The following is a 24,529-nucleotide window of genomic DNA, read 5'->3' as shown; positions in this document are numbered from 1 at the left end:
GTGCATTAATTTGAAAAGTTTGGTGAGTTGAGGATGAAGTATATATCCACCACTAGATTTCAATTCAATTCCTGGTGGACTTTTCAAGATAAAACCACCACTTAAATTCTGAACCACTAGTATATAACATGTAAGAATCTCTATATTTGTTGTATGATCCAATCTTTTTTTCTATTTTTATTTATTTATTTCTTTCACCAGAGCAATGTTCAGTTCTGGCTTATGGTGGTGCTGGTGATTGGACCTGGAAATTTAGAGCCTGAGGAATGGAAGTCTTTTTGCATAACTTTGACAATTATATTGACAGTGCTATTGGAAACAAATTCCAGGATAATTTGATTAGGTTTTTCTCACCTTAAACAGAATTTGAATTAATTCTGCTAGAATTTATTTTTGAATATTTCCTTTTATGCTCAACTATTCTATTGCTCTCCAGATTTATTGATTGTTTCTGCCTTTAATTACATTTATATTTTATTTAATTATACTTTTTTATACAAATTTGATAATATCCTCTCCTTAACTGAACTTTGTATGAGTGCTGTGGTTCCCTGCATAGTGTACACATATTTTACTTTGGAGATGATGGTATTATTTTCCTTGTGCATTTTTTTTTCAAGAGCTGTCTATAGGTCTTTAGGAATAAAAGCAAGACACAGCATTTATTAAGAAATGAATATTGGGATTAGGGCCATAGCGCAGCGGTTAAGCGCAGGTGGCGCAAAGTGCAAGGACCGGTTTAAGGATCCTGGCTCGAGCCCTGGGCTCCCCATCAGCAGGTGGGGTCTCTTCACATGCAGTGAAGCAGGTCTGCAGGTGTCTATCTTTCTCTCCCCCCCCCCCGTCTTCCCTTCCTCTTTCCATTTCTCTCTGTCCTATCCAACAGGGATGGCATCAATAGCAACAACAATAATGACTACAACAACAATAAAAAGGGCAACAAAAGGGAAAATAAATAAATAAAGTTTTAAATAAAAAAGAAAGAAATGAATATTATCAATTTATGGAATCTGTGGGGATTAACTTCTCAATAAAAGGAATAAGGGGAGACTTCATGTATTTCCTAAATATTTCCTTTCTACAATAATGATTTCAAAGGACTTTCCAAAAAAAAAATAGGAGATCTAAAACAATCCATGAGGTTAAAATCAAAGTGAAAGCAAATCCAAATAACTTTCTCGCTATATCCTGGTTGTCTCCTATGATTCAGCATCTTTACAGGCTAGTCCAGAGGAAAATTTTGCCAATGCCATATAATGACATTATAATAAAACTAATTCTGTGGGAAGAGAATTGAAGATAGAATGGAGGTTACTTTTGAAAGATATTTATACATTACATCTTCCTAAAGTGAAGGTTTAATATACAGAGAAGACAAAACTTAAATATGGAAGCTTTTAATTTATGATGTCTTTTTCCTTATAAAAAATTATATATGAAGGGGGAGAATGGGCGATGGTGCACTTAGTTGAACACATAACCCATGTTCAAGCCCCAGCTTCCCACATACAGGGCAGAAGTTTCATGAATGGTAAAGTAGTGCTGTAGGTGTTTTATTACTCTCTCTCTCCCTACCCACCCCCCAAAACCTCTCAATTTTTCTCTATCCTGTCCAATGAAACATGGACATCAGGAGCAGTGGACTCTTCCTGCAGACACTGAACTTCAGAGATAATCCTGATGACAATAAAAATAAATAGATATTAGAGATTATGTACAAGGCCTAGTATATAGATAGAGTAAATTAGCTTGAAGAGAGACTAGCAGGACTAGAAGACTAAAACCACCACACTGAGTGTAAAGCTGCTAACAAGGAAAGGTTTACGAAAAATGAAGCAGTTCTCCGTGAAACAGAGGACTCCATCAGGAGAAAAGTATGTGGAAGTTACTGCGGTAACTCCTTTGTCCTCTGAGAACAAAGAGGAAAAAATACCAGAAAGCATATTCCAAAAAATTATTGCAGAAGTTTTCACACACTTGGACAATGTTCAAACTATAGGTTAAGGAAGCTGAACAAAGCTCAACAATCATGAACCACAAGCATCCTGTATTAGGACACATAATAGTAGTACTTTCCAATCGTAAGTACATGGAAGAAATATTGCAGGCTGCAAGGGGAAGAAATAACTTGATATTCAAAGCCATAACCATTAGACTTAAACCAGATTTCTCAATACAAATTTGAAAAGTAAGAAGGGGATAGAATGATATTTTTATGATATTAAGAGATAAGAATTAGTTGCCCAAAGTACTCTATCCTGCCAATCTATTCCTCAAATGAAGGAAAAATTTAAAAGCTTGCCAAAACAGAAACTGAACAAATTCACCACCAACAACCTTGCCTTGCAGGAATTACTGAAAAGAGTCCTACAGGAAAAGAAGTAAAGTAACTCTAACTTTAAATGAGGTTTATGCCAGAAAAAAATAGATAAATAAGTAAACAAATATTTATGTCATATGAGAGAGATAAAAATAGAGAGAGAGTGAGACTATTGTTCTGCTTTGATATGTGCAATACTGGAGATGGAACCCAGGTCCTGATGCATGCAAGTCTTGTGATCATTTCAAAGAACTACTTCCCTAGCAATACTGTGCCTATTTTGGTTACCTTCTTAGTTGACTTCTGTAATTAGTTAAATTATTTAACAGTCTTCTCTAAGACCATATTGTAAATTGCTCACAATTTCTGAGTTTGTCCCATGTATTCAGGGAGTATATATATATATATATATATATATATATATATATATATATGTAATATTAATAAAATTTTCTGGTTTTGTTTTATCAATCTGCTTATACATTTTTATTATGCGTGCAACCCTTTACACCCTTAAATGACTATTATTATCAATGCTTGTGTATAAGAGCTAGCTGTTTACCTTTACAGATAAATATATACTGTTAGCAAAAGTATAGTCTATGTATCATGGCCTTTAGTCCAGTGTCCTTATATCATGTCATGTAGCCTTCAATAAACAGACTTTGATAAGATCAGTTTTCTGTCTAGGGAGTGCAAAGATTATTCAGTCTTACGTTTTTACACATATTGATAAAAAGGCTTCTGAAAGTCTATCTTAGATTGCATACTAATAGTCTCATTTTATGACTCACTTGATAAACAATATTTTTCTCTGAGCATATTGATGTTAGAAACAGGTCCAGGGGAACATTTTTCTAATGCCATCTGCTATTATTGGACTGAAATGTTTATTAGCATGTTAGAGCAATGGCTGGACTTTTATTCTTTTATTGATTCTCCTAGATACTATGTTAGCTTTAAGAAAAGTTCAATTTTTTTCTTTATGTAGTAATTTATTTTTCATAAATATATTTTCAGTTTTAGTTTTTCAAATTTTAATCTGGGTCTTATTTTAAAAAATATTTATTTATTTATTCCCTTTTGTTGCCCTTGTTGTTTTATTGTTGTAGTTATTGATGTCATTGTTGTTGTTGGATAGGAAAGAGAGAAATGGAGAGAGGAGGGGAAGACAGAGAGGGGGAGAGAATGATAGACATCTGCAGACTTGCTTCACTACTTGTGAAGTGACTCCCCTGCAAATGGGGAGCCTGGGGCTCAAACTGGGCTTCTTATTCCAGTCTTTGCACTTTGACCCACCTGTGCTTGACCCACTGCGCTACCTCCTGACTTCCAATTTGTTTCTTATTTTAAAAGAGTATATAATTTTGCAACCTTTAGAAATAATTTAATGAATCAGAATGTGGAACATTTACTTACTACATATATATATTCCATCATTATTAGTAGTCAGAGAAAAATTTACTAACTAAAAATGTGGATTGGTCAAATCTACATGGACAGTTAATGTGTCTCAATGTGAATGCATTTACCCAGGTATTAACCTAGCCATTTAGTTCATGATATTGAATAGAATTTACAGTCCTCATCTTGGATAAACTCTTTATTTATTTAGTAGTACATGCTTGTTAATTAATTACACTATATACATTGGTATTTTTATATTATAAATTATTGTAAATGCTGAAATGTATAATATAGTTGAAAACAGACAAGGTAAGTTTTCAAGTAACAGCTCTACAATTACTTGTTAAATTGTTCATGGCATTAATAGAGGGAAAGTCACTACAGTTTTATGGTTTAAATAGTTAACTAAGCAATCTAATTTTATAGTTCAAATAGTTGGGAGGGCTGTTGAGTTCTATGCTTTTTTGACTGTGCAAGTTTATTCATACTTCATATCAGGGTATATTATTATGTAATAATCTGTTCTTTATTATGTTTGCCAAATCATTACATAATTTAGAATAGCTGAAAAATCAATAATGTTATTGCATGTGTATTAGTCAAGCATGCACTATATTGAAATATATCTTAGTCCCTCTTATATGTTTTGCCATAGACATATAAGATTTAAGATGAGGAGAAATTCATTTTGAATTATCTTATTTAATTGAATTTACCTTATATATTCATCTATATTGCAATTAGTATACTGTCTTATTTTTATTTGGTTTACATTGTCTTGTATGTCTGTTCATTTTAAAGGTTTATTTACTAGAAAGAGTACCCGAGCATCACTTTGAGACATGCTGGGAATCAGACTCAAGACTTCACACTTCCTAGTCTTATACTGCAACCAGAATTGTAATGTCTTCTTAATATGGCTACTATAAAACGATTAATTTAGACCTATATCATCTCTACATAGCTATAGAGAAATGACCTACCAAGTCATTACTTTAAGCCCAGATCTGAAAAAGATTAAGGTATATATCTGCAGACATAAAGGACATACATGGAAGTTATTATGTCAGTAAATCCTTTGTCTTTGATTAAAAGTCTTAAATAGCTCACTTGGCAGGGTGCCTTTCTTGCCTTACATGCAACCCTAGTTTAAGCTCCTGGAATACTGCATAGGGATATAATAGCACTTGGAGAATCTTCAATGCTATGTCATCTTTTGCTCTCTTTTTCTTTCTATGTCTCTATCTGAAAATGTTAACTTAGAACAGTAAAATTGTGCATATAAGAGTCCTGAGTGATGAATTCAAACAGACTCAAAATCTTATAGCCATATGAAAAATAACTTTTAATATTCTATATTTTTTGCTAAATTTATGTATTTGGAACTTAAAATGTTCATTAAATAACTGTCTGACTATTAAATAATGCAAATCATGAAGTCATTGAAATAAATCCTATCACTGGAACAACCCAGACATTATGTTACATGACTTACTATTTTGATAATATAAACCTGAAACAAATATATACTTTATCTGGATTATTGCTAAATGAAATCTGATATAGAGAACTGTAAAGATAAGTTGAGATATAGCCTGAACAATGAGACATACTCTCTAGCTAAGATGATGCACACATTGAAATAAACACCATGCATGACTCAAAAAATGGAGATAAAAAGCATGACTCATTTCATATGTCAGATCTCCTTAAACATGTTTCAAAACATTCCAGTATCAGAAAATGTATAATTCTATCTTTTAATAGCCATATATATATATATATATATATATATATATATATATATATATATATATCTTCCCATGACTCCTATGTAGTTAAACTTTTCAATTCTGTTTTACTATTTGTTTAGTTATGGACCAATTTGGCAGACTGTGACTTCTTTCTAACTGTTTGAGAAATCCTAGTGAATCTATTTCAAGTTCTATGATCTGTGTTCCAGAGAAAGTCTTATTACAATAAAAGGGATTACATTTGCATTGAATTTTCTATTTAGATAGTACTTTAACATCTGTAAAGATATTTTATGAGCTTGACAGTTAAAGTTCTGGTCTGATAACAACTCTGAGGTAATTTCCATTAAATTAAGTGATACATGAAGATGATACAGTACATTGGCAGAGAGGATTTTTCATTTTGATGTTGCCATTTAAAATTCTAGAGTTCTCTGATTTGAATATGTAAATTAAGTCTTAACTTTAAATAGCCATAGGAAGATTTATGCTTTGTGAATACTAATCAATGCTATTGCAAAATATTTCAGTACCTAGGCACTTAGTGAAATGAAGTTTGGAGGTGAATTATCTTTATACTTTTTAGTTTGAAATACTACAAAATTTTATGCTACATTAGCTTGTGTAGTTTTGCATAATCCTATTCAATGCTTAAAAAATTATTACTTAACTATTGGAATTTATTGATAATATTTCTTCATTCCTGTCATTGAATTTATCTCTCTTTCATCCCTTTCCCTTCACAATTTCTGGCTTTTTATATCCAATAATAAATAAAGAGAATAAAAAACTTAAAGAATATCATGGATAAACTCTGAAAGTTTTGGCTTTTTAAAATATTCAGAAACTAAAGGAATTTTCCACTATCAACCCCATATTCCAAAAAATACTGAAAGGAGTCCCACGGGAAAAGAAGTACCAAAGAATTACACATTGAAAGTAGGTGAACAGCAGTAGAATAAAAACACGACAGGAATAAGAAAGAACAACAAAACAGTAAAGGGGAGGGAATTAATGAAATCTAGATCTGATTCTTTAAGAGGATAAATAAAATAGATAAATCACTAGCTACACTCATTAACAAAAAAGAGAGAACACTTTCAGAAATGAAAGAAGAAATATTACAACAGATGAGGCAGAGTAACAAAGGATCATGCAAGACTATTATGAACATCTATATGGAAAAAAAATCAGTATGTTAGAAGAAATAAACACATTCTTAGAGTCATACCAACTGCCAACCTTGACATAGATTCCATATAGTCCCTATTTAAATTCCGATGACATATTTCAAGGAAATTGAACAATTTATCTAAAAATGCGTATGGAACTTAACTAAAACTTTGTATGGAACTATAAGAAATCACAAGTAGCAAAAACCTTCCAGAGGAAAAAGAAAAATGGGGACATACCAAATCATGACTTCAGTTTATATTATAAAGCGATAATAGTTAAAACAGTGTGGTATTAGAACAAAAGTTTATATATGGACCAATGGAACAGGATAGAGAACCCAGAACCAAACCAACACATGTATAAGTTATATACATTATATATTATAAATTACATACATTACAGATAATAATAATAATTTCCTGCAGGGAGAAACCTTCATGAATGGTGAAGCAGGGCTGAGGTGTCTGTCTTTCTCCCTCTCTATCTACACCTTCCTCTCAATTTCTGGCTGTCTCTGTCCAATAAATGAATAGAGATAATAATATAAATAAAAATAAAAGACTAAACTACAAATCATTAACCCCATCAGTAAAATTAAAACAATAGTGCAAATGCCATATTCTATCAGATTAAAGTTTAAAACTTTGAGTATTTATATTACTTATTTATATTATTGTGAGTATTTATATTATATTATGAGTGAAATAGGTGTTTCAGGAAATGAACATGATTTCCTTAGATTATTATCCTTGGAAATAATCATCTTTCCTGTTTTCAGAATCATAAACTTGTGAAGTACAAAACAGGTTGCCAACTCAGTGATATCTCCCCAGTGTTCTATCATTTTGTTTCCCTTCCTTCTTCTCTCTGAAGGGAATTATAATTGAGTAACAGTGCAGAAAAAATGTTTTTGATCTAGTTGGTTGTTTTCCCACAATTACCCTATAGCTCACTGGCTGTATGCAATGTAAGGCATGAGATCTTCAGTTAGAAAGATATGGGGGAAAAACAAGCTGAACTTGGTCTCCCAAAGGAAAAGACCAAAAACTAGATCAAAGTTCGCGCTTCTTGAGAAAGTCATTTTCACAGAGAAACTGTACAGCAGTGATGATAGAACTGAAGATAAACTTGGCTTAAACTTGTTAAGATGAGATGTTGATCCTAATATATGCAGTTTCTTTAGTTAGCTATTTGTGTACAAAAAAATCAGCTATAAATTTTGAAGAACTTTCTTCCATATTAACTTGAAAATATCTTGACTATGTAATTGTGATTCTAGTAAGATGTTTTTTGTCACCAATTTTAATATTTAACTTATTCTAAAGCTTTTATCTTACCAAAATAATTTTTAACATGTGGATAAAATGATTAATGTCCTTTTAATTCCATTTTTATACTATAAAATATTTACATTGTTGCATACATAAAATAATAGTTTATTGATTTTTTTTAATACTAAATGGTGTATCTAGAATCTTACCTTAATGCTAACACTTTGTCTCATCAATTTATGAGGAAAAGCACTTAAGCATAAAGGACAATTTTCTAATACTTTTCATGGGATTCCATTTCTTGAGATAGTAAAGAAATGCTTTTGCAATAGAATTTCTAAGGAGGTGTTGAAAATACTACAATAATGGAAGTAATAAACTCATTTTAGTAAACAAACCATGCTTATAAAATAGATCTTGTTTCTCTAGTAAATACTATCTCATTCAAATAACTCTTCTCAGTGATTTGCATGGTTTAAACTAAGGAAACAAGTTGATAAAAATATTTCAAGCAAATCTGAGAACTGGAAGGCAAATGAAATAGGACCTATAGCACCTGTTGCGTAACTTATTTAAATATAGTATTTTTTTTAAAAAAAAGTCTAGGATATCACTTCAAGTCTGAGGAAAATAAGATATGGCTTCCATATGCTAAAGACAGAGGCTTTTTTCTTGGAGGGAGAGCTGAGACTCAGAATGAAAGTTGGAGTACAGAGATACATGGGAAAGATAAAGGAGGTTTGTGCCAAGTGTATAATATAGCCTTACTGAGCATGTCCATGGATTCCTAGCACCTGAACATGGATTCGAGCTTTTTCTTTTTCCACAAAGATATGTTGAACCCCATGCATATTTCTGTTGATATAAATGACATCTGACCTTACCTGAAGTGCAAATCTTTAAAGGAGAATTGAGTTTCAATGATTCCAGTTGTTTTCACTCGAGAATGTAGAACATCTTGTTCATTTGGTACATATCCAGAGGTTGTTAGTCTCTCTAAATCATTCAGATAGCTAATAAAAACAACATATATATCATGTATTTTCAGTTAAGCTTCTGAAATTACCAGAAGAAAGTACAAATAAACCTTTAGTTTATGCTCCATTAAACTTATTAATGCCATCGGGGGTATTTCTCAGTGTTAGTGCCGTCATGACAACTCCACCTTTCGCAGCAGCCATTATTACTTTTTTCTTTTAATTTCCTTTCCTTTCTTTTCTTTTCTTTTTTTATCATAGATACAAAGAGAGAGAGGGGGAGGGTGGAAAGGACAAAAAGAAAGGGAGATCTATAACATTGCTCCACTATTGTAAAGTTCTCCCATGACCTGCAGGTGAGAACCAGGACTTGAACCCAGATCCTCAAACATGTAAAGTGTGTACGCTACTGGGTGTGCCACTGACTGTTGTGTTTTAACTTTTCTTGGAAAAAATAATTACTAATCACTCTTAGCTGATTCACACAGTAATGAAAATATATGTATCTGCTAATGTGAAGATTAAGCTTATCTGAATGGTAGCTAAATGAATGTTTTGGTGAAGACACATTTTAATATACAATTATTTGCATGTGTAAATGTTTTCATGTAAAGAAGTATTAACAGGCTTAAAAATTTGCATTTCAATGTTTAGTGGAATTTAATAAGCAAATATAGGATTTGAGTTCTCCAGCCAAACCAATGAACCTAAATACACACATTCTAAATCACTTTAAAAAATTCCAATTCTTTTTCTTACCATGCTTTATTTTTCCTTAAATTATTTGTTTAATTAGTTAATTATTTTGTTGTTGCTAGGGCTTCACTGCTCTGGACCAAAGTTTTCAGACAGAAAAAATAGGGACAAAGAGAGGCAGAGATAAGAGCTCCAAAGCTTCCCACAGTGCCAAAGGGACCAGATTCTCTAATCTGATTCAGAGCAGCTACATTCCCAAGTGAACTCTTTCCCTGGCCCTGTGGTAAATCTTCAAGGTCACAAAATTTAAATAGTGCACTGATAATCTCAGTTATTAAATCATGATTAATTAATATGTTTACTCTAGCAATGTTGTGCTCATTTTCTTCCTGTTTGCTGGAAGGCTGGGTGTTAGGAGTGTCATGTTGCTAACAATTCATTTCAATTACTCAATCAGGATATAGCTTGTCATTTACTAGAAGGAAATCAAGTTGGAGAAAGTGACAAATATATCATTTCCACTTAAAAAAAAAAGAAAGGAGGAAACAGGAAACAGGAAGGGAAGACTAACAGGCTGATAAGCAAGAAAATAGAATGAACAAAGTGATCAATGCTCAATATAATACATTATATAGGTGTATTTAACCTGAAGAACATAAAAAATGTCTTATTGTGAATATTAACATGACAGTTCCAATGTAAAATATGTGTGCTATAGTATCTTTTCCTCTCTCTCTGTCTCTGTACCTGAAAAAGTTGGCTTGGTGCAATAAAGTCCCAAAGATGACAATAAACAAACAAATCCTTAAATAAATAAATAAATATATATATAGCCATTTAATTTTCTCATTTATGATTATAAATATGATGCATCCCCAGATTCATATTCTTCATTTCAAATCATTCCTGTCCAAATGCATTCACTTACTAAGCAGCCGAGTCATTCAGTTGATATTCTGATGCCCGTTCAAAGCAGGCCTGAATTCCTGGATCACCCCATAGTCGTTTTATTACCTCAGCCAGTTCTGGTGTCATGCTACCATCATCTAGGCTATTTGCTAGTGTGAAAAGTTGTCGTTGATCTTCCTATAAAGATGTTTTAGTGAAAAAGATAAAAATTTGTAATCATTTAGAATTATATTTTTAATAGAACACTTTGGGAAGCATTTTGGACAAGTTCCAAACATTATCAAGTACACCTACTAAGAACCTCTTCCTTTGGAGCCAGAATACATAACACACACGCACCCCCACCCCCCAGAACACATGGAGTCTTGAGCTTGAGACCCAGCCCTCCTTGAGAATACCATGAATGGAACTCTATAGTTAGAGGAGTGATGCTGATGTGTCTTTCTTGTCTCTAAGTGAGAATTGGGGTGTGTCCAGAGTATGAGTTGTGTATGGTCCACAAACTAGTTTTGGTCTGACCTTTCCAAGGCAACTAGAACTTTTTTCACAGCAATAGTATTAATTTTTAAGTTGATAATTTTGGTATGGCCTGAAAATGATGGTTATAAATATTCAAATATTGGGCCAGGTGGTGGCACATAGTACTAAACACAACGACCTGCCCAAAGATCTCCGTTCCAGCCCCTGGCTCCCCACCTGCTGGGGAATCTCTTCACAAGCAGTGAAGCAGATCTGCAGGTGTCTTTCTCTGCCCCACTCCATCATCCCCCCCTCTCTTGATTTCTCTAGGTCCTATTCTATTTTTAAAAAGGTGTGGGATATGGCCTCCAGGAGCAGGGGATTCATAGTGCAGGGTTCATGTCCCAGTGATAACTCTGGAGGCAAATAAATAAATATCCAAATATCTAAATGTTCCTTGGCAGTGAAATGTTCCCTACCGCTGCTCTAAGTTAAAAAAAAAAGAGAGAGAGAGAGAGAAATTGACCTCAGAGGCCACTCAGTCTTGTACTCCATACATAAGGCAGTGGCTTCATTCCCCTACAAAGAGGAGAAGGAGGAGAAGAGAAAAGTAGGAAGAGGAGAAAGAATAGGAGGAGGAATAGAGAAAGGAGGAACAGAAGGAGGAGGAAGGGAAAAATAACCTTTGTTTCTATGCAATTAAATTTATTATTTTAAATGATAGACAAGTTTTATTTTTACAATTTCATTAACACTGCTTTTTAAAAATGTTTATTCCCTTTTGTTGCCCTTGTTGTTTTATTGTTGTAATGATTATAGTTGTTGTTATTGATGTCATCGTTGTTAGATAGGACAGAGAGAAATGGAGAGAAGAAGGAAAACAGAGGGGGAGAGAAAGACACCTGCAGGCCTGCTTCACCACCTGTGAAGCAACTTCCCTGCAGGTGGGGAGCCGCGGCTCCAACCAGGGTCCTTTCTCAGGTCCTTAAGCTTTGCGCCTAACCCGCTGTGACGGACTCCCAGAACTTTGCTTTTTTTTAATTTATTTTTTATTGGAGGATTAATGTTTTGCTTTCGAAAGTAAATACAATAGTTTGTACATGCCTAACATTTCCCAGTTTTCCCACATAACAATATAGCCCACACTAGGTCGTCGGATAGCCTGAAAACACTTTACTTTTTGTGTAAAAAAAAACTAAGGATATTTCATTGTTTAAAAGAAATGTTGTTAAAACTAAAATTTTACTTCAGTTTTCTTTATAAGTAGATTTTTAACAACAACAACAACAAAAAATGACTAGGTGATCATTAGGCTAACATTTTTATCATTTATTTACTTATTGGATAAACAGAAAGAAATTGAAAGTTAAGGATAGAGACATCTGCAGTACTATTTTAGAACTTGTAAAGTCTCTCCCATAGATTGGAGCCAGGAATATGAACCCAATTCTTTGTGAATTACAACATGTGCATCCTAGCAGCTGTGCCACTGTCCCCATAGGTCAAAAATTTTAAGTGGTCAAAATCAAAGGTTAAAAAAATAAAGCAAAGTTCTAACCTAATTTTCTTGTTTCAGTGCAGGTTAAATTTTGAAATCCTTCTTCTGATCAGTTAGATGTGAGAGAGAATTGCAAAGCTAGAAAAATATTTTCTATTCAGCTTTGCTGGCATCACCCTGTGCTTTCTTCACTATTAAGGTTTAATTTAAGACAAATGATGCAATGAAACAGCTTTTCACACAGTTTTGTCCCTCTAAAGGGAAACAACTACATGCCCATCCATATACTTTTGAAAACTAAACTCACATATTGTTATATTTCTACTTAAAATGTTCCATTCTGAATTTAACTATTCTTTATTTGCATAAATATTATAGTCTCATTTTGCATATTTAAATGTCATATAATCCTTTTTGAAACTCTTTGATCCTAGTATTATTGCCAAGGATAACTCTTCCTGCCAGTTTGGCTTTGTTTTTCTAGAAATTTTGCTTTTTTAGCTTATTAACTGTATAAGTCTACTCAATAATGGTGACTTTCAAATCAGACTGTATAATACAAATATGTAGGCATTTGAATATATATATTATATATATATACACACATATATACATACTGGTATCAGGAACCTAACTCAAACAAAATACGTTAGAGTCTCTGGGTGTCAGGTTCAGCAAAGATATATATATATATATTTAATTTTATTTAGTTAGTTTCCCTTTTGTTGCCCTTGTCTTTTTATTGTTTTTGTAGTTATTATTGTTGTTATTGATGTTGTTGTTAGATAGGACAGAGAAAAATGGAGAGAGGAGGGGAAAACAGAGAAGGTGAGAGAAAGACACCTACAGACTTGCTTTACCGCCTGTGGAGCGACTCCCCTGCAGGTGGGGAGCCTGGGCCTCCAACTGGTTTCCTTATGCCAGTCCTTGCGCTTTGCACCAGGTGCACTTAATCGGCTGCACTACCACCTGACTCCCAGCAAAGATATTTTTAAATAATATTTCAGGCTACTCAATTGTCAGTCTCAAGTTGAGAATCTCTGACAATCTATAGAACTTTCAAAATCATAAATGATATTCTGTGGGATATAATTACATTTCAATTCTTAAAGATCCCATGTAGTTATTAAAGGACTAACATAACAACGTATAGAATCATAATTTGTGTTTTTACTTAGATTTTTCTATTTTATATATGAGAAATTTAGAGAGACCAAAGAGACACTGTGACATATGTATTCTAGGATATTAATATGGATTCTTATGCGTGCAACTTTTTTGTTCTACTGCTTAGCTGCCTCCCCGGCTGCCATAATTAATTTTCTTATGGAAAAGTACTAGCAGTCAAACTTGAACTTTAAAAGCATGTGACAACAAAAGTAAACCTAACAAATATTATGAAAATTCTCTTTTACGTACTAGTCAAATTGACTGAAGATTGAACACAGATATTTTAAGTTTTTAATTTCAAAATGTTTTTTTTTGAAATTTTTTTAAACACTTCTTTTTTTTTAATTTAATTTTATTTATTTATTCCCTTTTGTTGCCCTTGTTTTATTGTTGTAGTTATTACTGATGTCGTTGTTGTTGGATAGGACAGAGAGAAATGGAGAGAGGAGGGGAAGACAGAGAGGGGGAGAGAAAGACAGACACCTGCAGACCTGCTTCACCGCCTGTGAAAGGCTTGAACCGGGATCCTGACGCCAGTCCTTGAGCTTAGCGCCACCTGCGCTTAACCCGCTGTGCTACAGCCCGACTCCCAAAATGTTTTTTTATTTTTTTATTTTTTAAAAGTCCCAGAAACGTCTTACTATACTCAAAGCCCAAATTTCTAGTGTGGCTAAGAATGTTCTATATGTTTTGACTCATGTCCTCTTTCCAAACTTATTTCCTTTTCATCAATCTTCTCACCTGTACCTATTTCTGCCTTCCATTTCTTTTTCCTCAAAACCTAACAAATTCTCCTTCACTATTACTAGTTGAGCACTTGAGTGGATATTCTTTCCTTTCCATTCATTTCTTGCAGCTCACCTCCTACTTCACTAGGTCTCTTCCCAAATCCTACCACCTCAATTTCACTTCCCAATTTCCCATCTTTCTTCCTTTTATTTTTTCCTTTTTTAGCACTAATTACTATACATACACATACACATACACATACATATACATGCTTATTACTCTATCCAAGAGTATGAGCGCTTTATTTTTAACTTTTGGTCTAGAAAATTTTTAACTATTTCTAACTTTTGGTCTAGAAAATTTTACCTTGGTGTGTGCTCTGCCAAGACACCGGGTTCTATATTATGGTATTATAAGATTTTATAGATAGAGAATTTCCAAAGCCTTTGAATATTGGTAATACTTGAAAATTTCTAAGAGATTCTTATACTATGTTTCTATCCTGAACTTTATCATGGAACTTATAAAATATATTGAGAATCAGTATTGTTTGGTTTACATTTTAGAATTCACTTTATAAAAAGTAGTTTTTATTTATCAGATAGAGACAGAGAGAAATCTAGAGGAAAGGATAAGGGAGAGAGTCAGATAGATAGAAACCTGCAGCAGTGCTTCACCACTTGTGAAGCTTCCCCCCTTCAAGTGGGGATTAGGAACTTGAACCTGGGTCCCTTGCACACTATAATGTGTGTGTACAACCAGGTGAACCACAGCCCAGCCCCCAAATTCACTTTTTGCCAGTTTTAGGTTTCAATTTGTAGAAAGTTATGCCAAAGATATTCATAATACATGAATTCCATATTAAATATGTCCTTTCATCACTTCATCACTCTTATCTTACTCAAATAGATGCTTAAGATGCTCTTAAATAGAATATTTTATGTCACCTGCACAGAGATTGCTTCACAAGCGATGAAGCTGATCTACAGATGTCTCTATATATCTCTCCCTCTCCTCTCTCAATATCTTTCTGTCCTATCCAATAACATGGGAAAAAATGACCACCAGGAGCAATGGATGCATAGTGTCAGCACCTAGCCCCAGCGATAACCCTGGAGGCAAAACAAACAAATAGAATATCCTATTGAGAGGAAATAAATAAATGTGTATTAAATTAAATTTATTGTAACTTCTGATAGTTTCTTCAGCTATACTCTCTTTACAAATTCTGTTTTCATAAAATTAGCCTTATCAAATAAGACTTATCAATAAGACTAAACTAGTAAGAAAAGGCCCTTTTAAACTATATACACTTTCAACAATAGATCCAACCACTCTTTTCCTCATCAACTAATGTTCCTGAAAGTAGTGTTCAATGCCTTTCCTGGGGCTATATCCTAAGGAACCAAACACACCTATCCAAAAAGCTCTGTGTATACCTATGTTCATAGAAGCACAATTTGTAACAGCCAAAACCTGGAAATAACCCAGGTGTCTAACAACAGATGAATGGCTGAGAAAGTTGTGGTTGATATACATAATGAAATACTACTCATCTATGAAAAATGATGAAATTACATTCTGTACCCCATCTTGGATGGCATTTGAAGGAATCTTGTTAAGTGCAATAAGCCAGAAAAAGACAAATATGGGATGATTTCACTCACAGACAGAAGCTGAGAAATAAGAACAGAAGGGGAAACACAAAGTAGAATATAGACTGGGTTTGGTGTATTGGACCAAAGTAAAGGACTTGTGTGGGGGTGGGGGGTGATGGGGGGAGGTCTGACCTGGTTCATGATGTCAGAAGATTACATAGGTTGAAAGTTACAGTGTTTTATAGAAAACTGAGAAATCATACAAATGTACCAACAACTATTTACTATTGACTATAAGCCATTAGTTTCCCTAATTAATTTTTTTAAATACTTAAACAAAGATGTTCCCATGTTTCTTCTCATTTCTCAGTATAATTCATTGGCTTCCACATCCTGGTTTTTTTAATCTCAGTATATCCCTAGTGACCTTTATATTATGAATTTTAATAGTTTTTTAAAATTTTTCTTCCTTTTTAAGCTCCCAAAGTCTCTCAGTTTGAATAATTTGCTTCTGAAGCACTTTTGTTAACTTCTATGATTCCACATATTATAGGCTTTCTTCTTATTATTCTTATTATTTCTTCTTATTATTCCCACACTATGGTTTCCTATTCCTCTAAAATTACAAGAAATAGTATTTTTCTCCAATACTATTACCTAAAGCTCTGTTCTCCTTAATGCTCTTCTCAAATTAAGCACTCAAACTATTCCACTCAATCCATTTATTTCATCAGTATAAATTTTATGTTATGGTTTATAGGTATGCAGTGGCACTTAGGGTTAGATCCCTAGCCAAAATATGTCTTTTGAAATTCAAATAGGTATTTTTAATTTATAACACATCTAATAGGTCACAGACCTCAACAGCTCAAAATTTCCAAAAAATAATTAGTTCTTCCTTATGCTAAATATTGATATAGTACCCGCTTTCATAATAATTCTTTTTAAAAAATGAGGAACATTAGCTCTAGATCCAGCTCTGCTGTTCTTTTCGGGTGGCTAATGCTTTGTGAATTCTTATTTAATTTCATTCTTTACTATCTTAAGGGAAAATTTATTTCCATTTTATTTACTGAGTTCTTATTTGCTGATTCCTCAGTATGTTGCCAGTATCTAGCCAAATAAATAGAAGTAATTTATTTTTCTTTCAAATAATGATGGATCTGTTCATTTTTATGCATAAAGTTTCATGAGTTTTTGTTCAAAATGATTATTGAAAAGGGAAAAAGAGTCAAATGTTTACTGGGAGCTTACATTCTGCAATGCTGTGCATTTAAGTCAATTCTTTATGTTTCTGCAAATTTAGTTATATTTTATGATGAAAGTTTTAATATTGTGTTTTTGAAGAACCTGAAACTTGGACAAGTTAAGTAACTTGTTTAAACCTACGGAAGCAATCACCAATATGTCTCATGTAATTATGACATTTAAATCATGACACCTTCTTGAATGAAACTCTGTTTGATAATGTACAATCAGTTATATGTAAAATAAACACATCTTTGTATAAATAACAGTTAAATATAAAATCATAGGACACCAGAACTCTGAAATTCACACTTCCTGTCAAGTATTTAGTAGCAAATTTGTTGAGTCAACATCTTAGGACACACATAGATTATGAATTAATTTTAGATACTAGATTATTTAGATTGAAAGCACTATAGTTTACATAATTTAAATTCAAATACTTATCTGCAGAGAATGCCAAGTGATTCGTGTAATAGACATATGCCCAAGGTCCAAGCTCAATTACATATACCACTATAAAACCAGACATGAGTGCTGCTGGGGTGTCTCTCTGTATCTCTCTTTCATTAAAATAAAATATTTTAAAAAATCAAAATATGAGTTGTTGGACTTGCAATCATGAGGCCCCAAATTCAATCTCTAGAATTCATGTGCCAAAATGATATACTGATTCTATCTTCTCAGGCATTCAATCATTTTCAGAAAAATGCAGAAGGGCCACCTATTTCAAGAATTAGTACTGTTTAAAACATAGGAGAATTATTTTGAATTACTAAAATTATTTTTTTAAAGTGTGCATAAATAAATGCACTATAAAAGAAGTTAAGAGAAACAAATTTTGTCTGAAGTCTAGTTATTTCATGTAGGTGAAATTGCTAATCTTTGCTTCTTATTTTTCATATTTTTAAATAAGAAAGATCTATCAAGATTTCTCTTAGGAACAACTTGAAATTCTTTGACCTACTCTTAAATTAAAAAAAAAATGATAGATAGCTAAGTTATTAGATAAAAAATATTGGGACTCAGTTTTTTTTTTTACTTTTACACATAGAAGGAAATTATAGTTCAGAGAAGCAAAAGACTTATTGGAACTAAGGTACTGGCAAAGCTAAAAATGGAAGAAGAGCTTTACCATGTTACAAATTAAAAGCTGTCTATTCTATAGATTTACCATCCCCATATTCTTTGCTAGAAAGAGGTATCAATAGGATTTAGCATTTTCTTTAACATTAACATCACATGATAAGCCACTTTTCATGCTACTTGCTTTTAATTTTTAACTATAGCATATTATTGGATAATCAAGTTGGACTTCTAAAAAAGCAGTTTAACTAATTAATATCATAGCACATAGCAAAATATTTTATTTGAAGGAAATAGAAATATTAAACTATACAGAATTAATGTTTCTCAATTTCATATTTTAAATGCTTAAAATTTGGCATACATTGATATTAGAGGCTTGATTTAGTTCTATTGCTGTATGGCCTAAACCCCATTATAGGATTTGCTCTTGTCATTACTGTATACTTACTGAACTCCTGGGATTTACATAATCGATCCCAAGGGTAGCCATTGCTTTCACAATAGCTAGGATAGATTGCAATGTATTACTGTAAATTACTGCTTTGAACTCCATGCACTCTTGTTCACTGTAACCGTTCTTGTGGATGATTCTGTAAAATAAACATTAAAAAAATTTAGTTGAACAATTGACTGTAACATCAAAATATATTGATAATAATTTGTTTCTATGTAATTACAGTATATACTAGCTTCAAAAGTAAAAAAAAAGTGTGTTGATACATTAAATGTGAGTAATTTTATAACTGTATATTCTTGTCACTCTTGTCATTTGAAACATTATCTTTTTCTAGCTCTCGTATTTAGTATGGAAAAGACTTCATGTTGCTCCAGCTACAATGTAAAATGGTAAAGTGGGCAAGTTTTGAACACTTTACATAGAAGTCTCATTTTTTTAAAAGAGGAAATTCTCTAGATTCCTAGGGCAAAGACATACATAGAGTTCTCAAATTTTGTGTAGTGTTTACAAGGTGATATCTAGAGGAAGTGAAGTAATTTAATAGAACATTCTTGCCTTTTCCTATCACTTAAGACACAGTGGAAAATAGGAGTGCCTCCTCTCTATTTATAGCACTAACAAAGATATCTCTTTTTTAAAATGTAGATAATTGCCCAAAGTTAAATCCCTTATGACTTTTCCATCTGTGTACGTGCTATTGAGTTCTCAAAGCTGAAATGTGCAGACATTTTATTTGGCTGAACTTTTTCCCATGTATTTAATCTGAATTCAAGCCAACACTTACTAATAGTTTTTTGATTAGTATCCTAAAATAGATTTACCTGGTAAAAGCTAAATTATTTGTGCATGCTAATTACTTTATTACATTCTTACTGAATAATATACTTTTTGTTTCTTACCATCGTGTTTTTTTCATTGTTTTTGTTCATTAAGTATCATTTTAATGTAAAAATACTAAGAGTTTTTATTGTTCTAGATACATAGATGCATTGGCATTGTGTTTAAAAAGATCATAAATGTACCCCAAAACATTAAAAGCTCCTCGTATAAAAATTCTGCAAGGAATTTGAAAGGAATAAAAGAAGCGTCTGTATCTATTGCTTTTAATAATTATTAACAATGATCACTGTATTTCCACTTTAATGAGGTTATAGTTGTCTTGTCATTTTAGATAAATATGCTTACATTAGTAATAAAATAGCAAAAAGTGTAGAAAAATCCAGTGAAAACCTTAGGAAAGTAACTGGCTGAACATACATAACCCATACAATTCCCAGTACCAGTACCACATACAAATAAGAAAAACATAAGCAAGTAAAACAGCATAAGTGTTGTAGAAGCAGACTTATCTCTCTTTCTCTGGCAAAACATTAAAAAAGGAAAATATCTTTTAAAATCGATTAAGAATACATTCACTAAAGAAATCCCACTATTCTGTCAGAAATTAAATTTAGAAAATTATCTGTCAAATCAAAATGGCAACTACAATCCATATGTGCTGATTTTTTTTACACCTACATCCTGGAACAAGTCTTGATCCCTATTTTTCATCATAGGATAAAGAAAGTCTTATCACAAAATAAAATGTTGAAGATTGCTTTAAAAGTTCACTTGTAGTGGAAATTTAGGCAATATATGTTTTCATTTAGGAGCAGCATATTTATTTATTTCTTTTAATCACCAGGGCTTCACAGCTCTGGAAAAGCTCTTTCAGATGGAAAGAAAGCTAGAAAGAGAAGGGAAAGATACCACAGCACTGGTTTTCCTAATTATAATAGGAGTCAGGTCTTGAACTTGGGTCCAGTGCATGGCAAAGCAGGCACTTCCTACACGAATAATCTTGCTGCCCCCAAATAAATTTCTTAAGGATGCAACATATTAAAATTAATAAATTTAAACTAGGCAGTTTCTGTAATAAACTTCATTATATTCTAAAGAAAAATAATTATACAAGTTTTCTCTAAAAACCCAGGCTAAAGATTCACTATACAATAAAGTAATTGAAAGGTGCTTTAAGATAAAAAAGAATATTCAGTTTCTGTACCATACATGTCCATTTCAAATTCTCAGTAATCATGTGTGGCTAGAAGCCAAGTATTAGTAAAACTAAAAAAAAAAAAAAAAAAAACACCTTCTTTAATTTTGTGTTTGTTTATTTGTTTTCAGGTAGAAAAAGGGAGGTAGAGGGAAGAAAGGAGGGAAGGAAGGAAGGAGAGAAGGAGGGAGGAGAGAGAGAGAGAAAGAGATTGAGAGAGATAGAGATAGAGAGAGAGAGAGAGAGAGACCACAGCACAGCAGAACTGAAGCTTCCTTCAGTGCAGTGGGGCTGGGTTCAAACCCGGGCTGTTCACATGGCAAAGCAGCACACTATCCACTTTGCTTCACCAGCTTCTTTGTTCTTATCAAGAAAGTTTTGTTAGGCTGTATTGAATTGTAGGAGGGTATAGTATGTAATCTCTCTCTTTTTTTTTTTTTTGTACACTGTAATAATGTCCAACTGCGGGTAGTATGATGAATTACAAAAGAAAAATGTTGCTAGTTCTACTAAAAGTAAGTATAAGGAGTCAATGAGAATGGACTGAGAGCAAGGATGATCAGATGACTTTTCAAGATATCTGTTTTAGACAGTCAAAAGAAAGAATATTCTAGGCCTAGGAGTCACTCTGTCTGTGGTCTGATCTGGGAGGTGGCTTAGTGGATAAGGAATCACTATGGCCAGATTGATGTTTCCAATTATCAATATTATTTTATGTAGCAAGCAGTGCTTTAATAATTATGTCTTATCATTTATTACCATAGGTTGTTATTGTATGTACATTTACAAGTTATTGTATGTATTGTATTATATGTATGTTATTGTATTGTATGTATGTATTATATATATGTTATTGTATGTACACTTTACAAGTGAAAACGCAGGTACAGGTAAATAAGTTACCCCTCCTTATTCTGTTAGTGTCTAGGACAGTTGGGTTACGAGCACAATCTAATTTTAGAGCCCAATCTAATTTTAGAACTAGTATACTATGTAATTTCAGTTTTTCTGGAGGAAAGTACCAAATTAAAACTTCTGAGATATGAAGATAAAGATAAATACAGTAGCAGAATTCTAAAGTGTCATATGTATTGAAGTGAGGAGTTTCATTGCTTTAGTTAGTTGAAAGTTACAAATTCAGGAAACAGTTGCTTTTTAAGCGATATAAGTTAGTAGCCATATGAATAATGCAGTGGAAGGAAGTGGAGAAAAGATATCAAATATTTGGCAAGACACTGTGTTAATCCACAGAGCAATGCTGAGGTTTTGAACTAAGGAAGTGACACAGGATAAATGGTATTTGGAGAAATAATGTGTAAATGTAATGTAATTTGGTGAGAGGGTGTGAAGTTGTCATCGCTATATCTAGATCTATCTATTACTTTAGACCAGACAGATACCTTAGTGGTAATGGACAGGAAATGCCTGAGATTTCAGGTTGGTGGCCCCCCCTCATTTGAAAACTATCCTATTCATTTCCACTTAGCATTCACTATTTTATTCAGTTAGAATATTGCATTATTGAATTATTGTCTTTTTTGTTCATTTTTTTTTCAATTAGGAAATACACATCTACTCAATAAAGTATAAAAATAAAAACAAGTAGAGAAAATAAAACCAAATTCTATGATAGTAATAGATTAAGCAATCCATGATAAATATATAATCTTAAGTATGTATTTCATTTCTAGGTAGGCAAAATACAAATTAGGTTTCAAATATTCTCTCATGACAAGTGTTGATCATTCCTGACCATGTAAAATGTTGTGGTTTATGCACAAAACTTTAAAGTTCCATGTTGTTACCAGATAAGCATATTTAAAGCATAATTTTTCTTGGTACTCATCTTTTTATCAGTAAATTTTATTTAATTTACTATTATTATTATTTTTGTTAGGACAGAGAGAAATTGAGAGATGTGGGGAAGATAGAGAAGGAAAGAGAAAGACACCTGCAGACCTGCTTCACCACTTGTGAAGCTTCCTCTCCTGCAGGTAGGGAGCCAGGGCTCCAATCAGGATCCTTGTGCAGGTCCTTGTGCTTAGTACTATGTTCTAAGTACTATGGTGTCCCACTGCCCACCCCCCCTTATTTTATTATTTAGAAATATACTAACTTATTTATCAGATGAAAGAACCAGAGCATCACACCTCTTATGTGATGTCTGGGCTTGTGTGTTCTGCTGAGCTGTTTTCCCAGTTATGAGAGATATTTTTTTAAACAAATGTTTGATATTATTCATCTTTCATGCTTGTTCTATGGAATAGGAGGAATATTTGCACAGGAATTGTGACAATCTGCCACATCTGTGGTTTTAACACTCAATTAGATTTTACAAAAGTACTCATTTAACAATTACCACCACATCAAATATTAAACATTTGAGACAATGTGCACGTACTTCATTTGCTTAACAATAGTACTTTTTCCAGACTCCCCTGCTCCTGCAATAAAAATATGGAATATTATTAATTAATACACCAATGCAGATATTAAAATCTGTGATTATCATTTTCTTAATTAAATTATTAACACGTTCCTCTCCTATATAAATAAGGAGAATAATCTCTCAGCAAACTCTTGAGAAGTAGTAGTTCATTTACTTTTCAATAAAACAGAAAAACATTCACCTCTATAGTTGTGTTATATATATATACCTATCTGTATATAGGACTGATTACAAAGTAGAGTATATCTTTCATAAAAAGTGCATACTGATACAGAAAAATTGTGAATGCATTTCAACATAATTTTGAAAATGTATGTTTTATGAGTTACTAATCTTACTAGATTATTACAATATAATGTGACCTTAATGTATGGAATTTGAGGTTTGATGTTCTGGCTTTACAGACAGAAGAAAAATAGGAAGGGAGTTAGCAATAATTGATAATGTCTAATGATATAAATTTGTTCATAATATTTTTAACAAAAATCACTGAGAACCTCTAAAGAATTAAGGAAAACGGCATTTTTAATTGTTATAAATCCATCTTTAAATTTTTATTATTTTATTTATTTGATAGAAACAGAGAGAAATCCAGAGGAAAGGGGAAGTGCAGAGGAAAAGCGAGACACCTGCAGCTCTGCTTTACCAGTTGTCAAGCTTTCCCTCTGCAGGTGGGGACTGGGGGGTTAAACCTGGATCCTATGCCATTGTAACGTGCATTTAGCCAGGTGCGCCACCGCCTAGCCCCATAAATCCATATCTTATACATCATGGTAAGGTAAATTAAATCCCACTTGAGGAGGAATTGTGTTCACTGATGTACTGAAGCACCCAGAATAGTGTCTAAGTTATACTAGAACATCAAAGAGAAGAATGAATCCTTTAATCTCATACTTTTTTTCACATATAGATATCTATCTAATTTCTGCAGTTATTAGAAACAACTAAGAAGGAAGAGGGAGCTGGGCAATGGTGCACTTAGTACAAAGCAGAAGGACCTTCAGCAAGGATCCTATTTAAGCCCCTACTCCCCACCTGGAGCGGTCTACCTAAGAGGTGAAGCAGGTTTGCAGGTGTCTATCTTTGTCTCTTCCTATCTTTCCCTCTTCTCTCAATTTCTCTCTATTCTGTTGAGTAAAATAGAAAATATGACTGCTAGAAGCAGTGGATTCATAGTGCTGGCACCAATCTATAATGAATAATACAGAGCTGCTTTCTGATGATATGTAGATTATACTTCTTGAGTAAATCTCTAGGAAACTTCTTTTTATGGTTTTATGCTAGTAT

The 24,529-nt window shown here is 32.8% G+C and overlaps 1 protein-coding gene across 1 annotated transcript in view; it reads right to left on the bottom strand.

Annotated features, from left to right (window-relative positions):
* Window positions 1–24,529, bottom strand: part of GNAT3 (G protein subunit alpha transducin 3) — a 40,343-nt gene that overhangs the window by 5,589 nt on the left and 10,225 nt on the right. Inside the window, exons 2-5 of the mRNA XM_007527902.2 lie at window positions 23,195–23,237; window positions 18,750–18,891; window positions 10,530–10,687; window positions 8,813–8,941 (exon numbers count right to left, since the gene is read on the bottom strand). Of these exons, the coding sequence (XP_007527964.1) occupies window positions 8,813–8,941; window positions 10,530–10,687; window positions 18,750–18,891; window positions 23,195–23,237 (472 nt within the window). The remainder of the gene's footprint in view (window positions 1–8,812; window positions 8,942–10,529; window positions 10,688–18,749; window positions 18,892–23,194; window positions 23,238–24,529) is intronic.

This window comes from Erinaceus europaeus, chromosome 8 (genome assembly GCF_950295315.1).
Source record: "Erinaceus europaeus chromosome 8, mEriEur2.1, whole genome shotgun sequence".
Classification (NCBI taxonomy): Eukaryota; Metazoa; Chordata; class Mammalia; order Eulipotyphla; family Erinaceidae; genus Erinaceus; species Erinaceus europaeus.
This window is presented reverse-complemented; position numbering and strand designations above follow the sequence as displayed.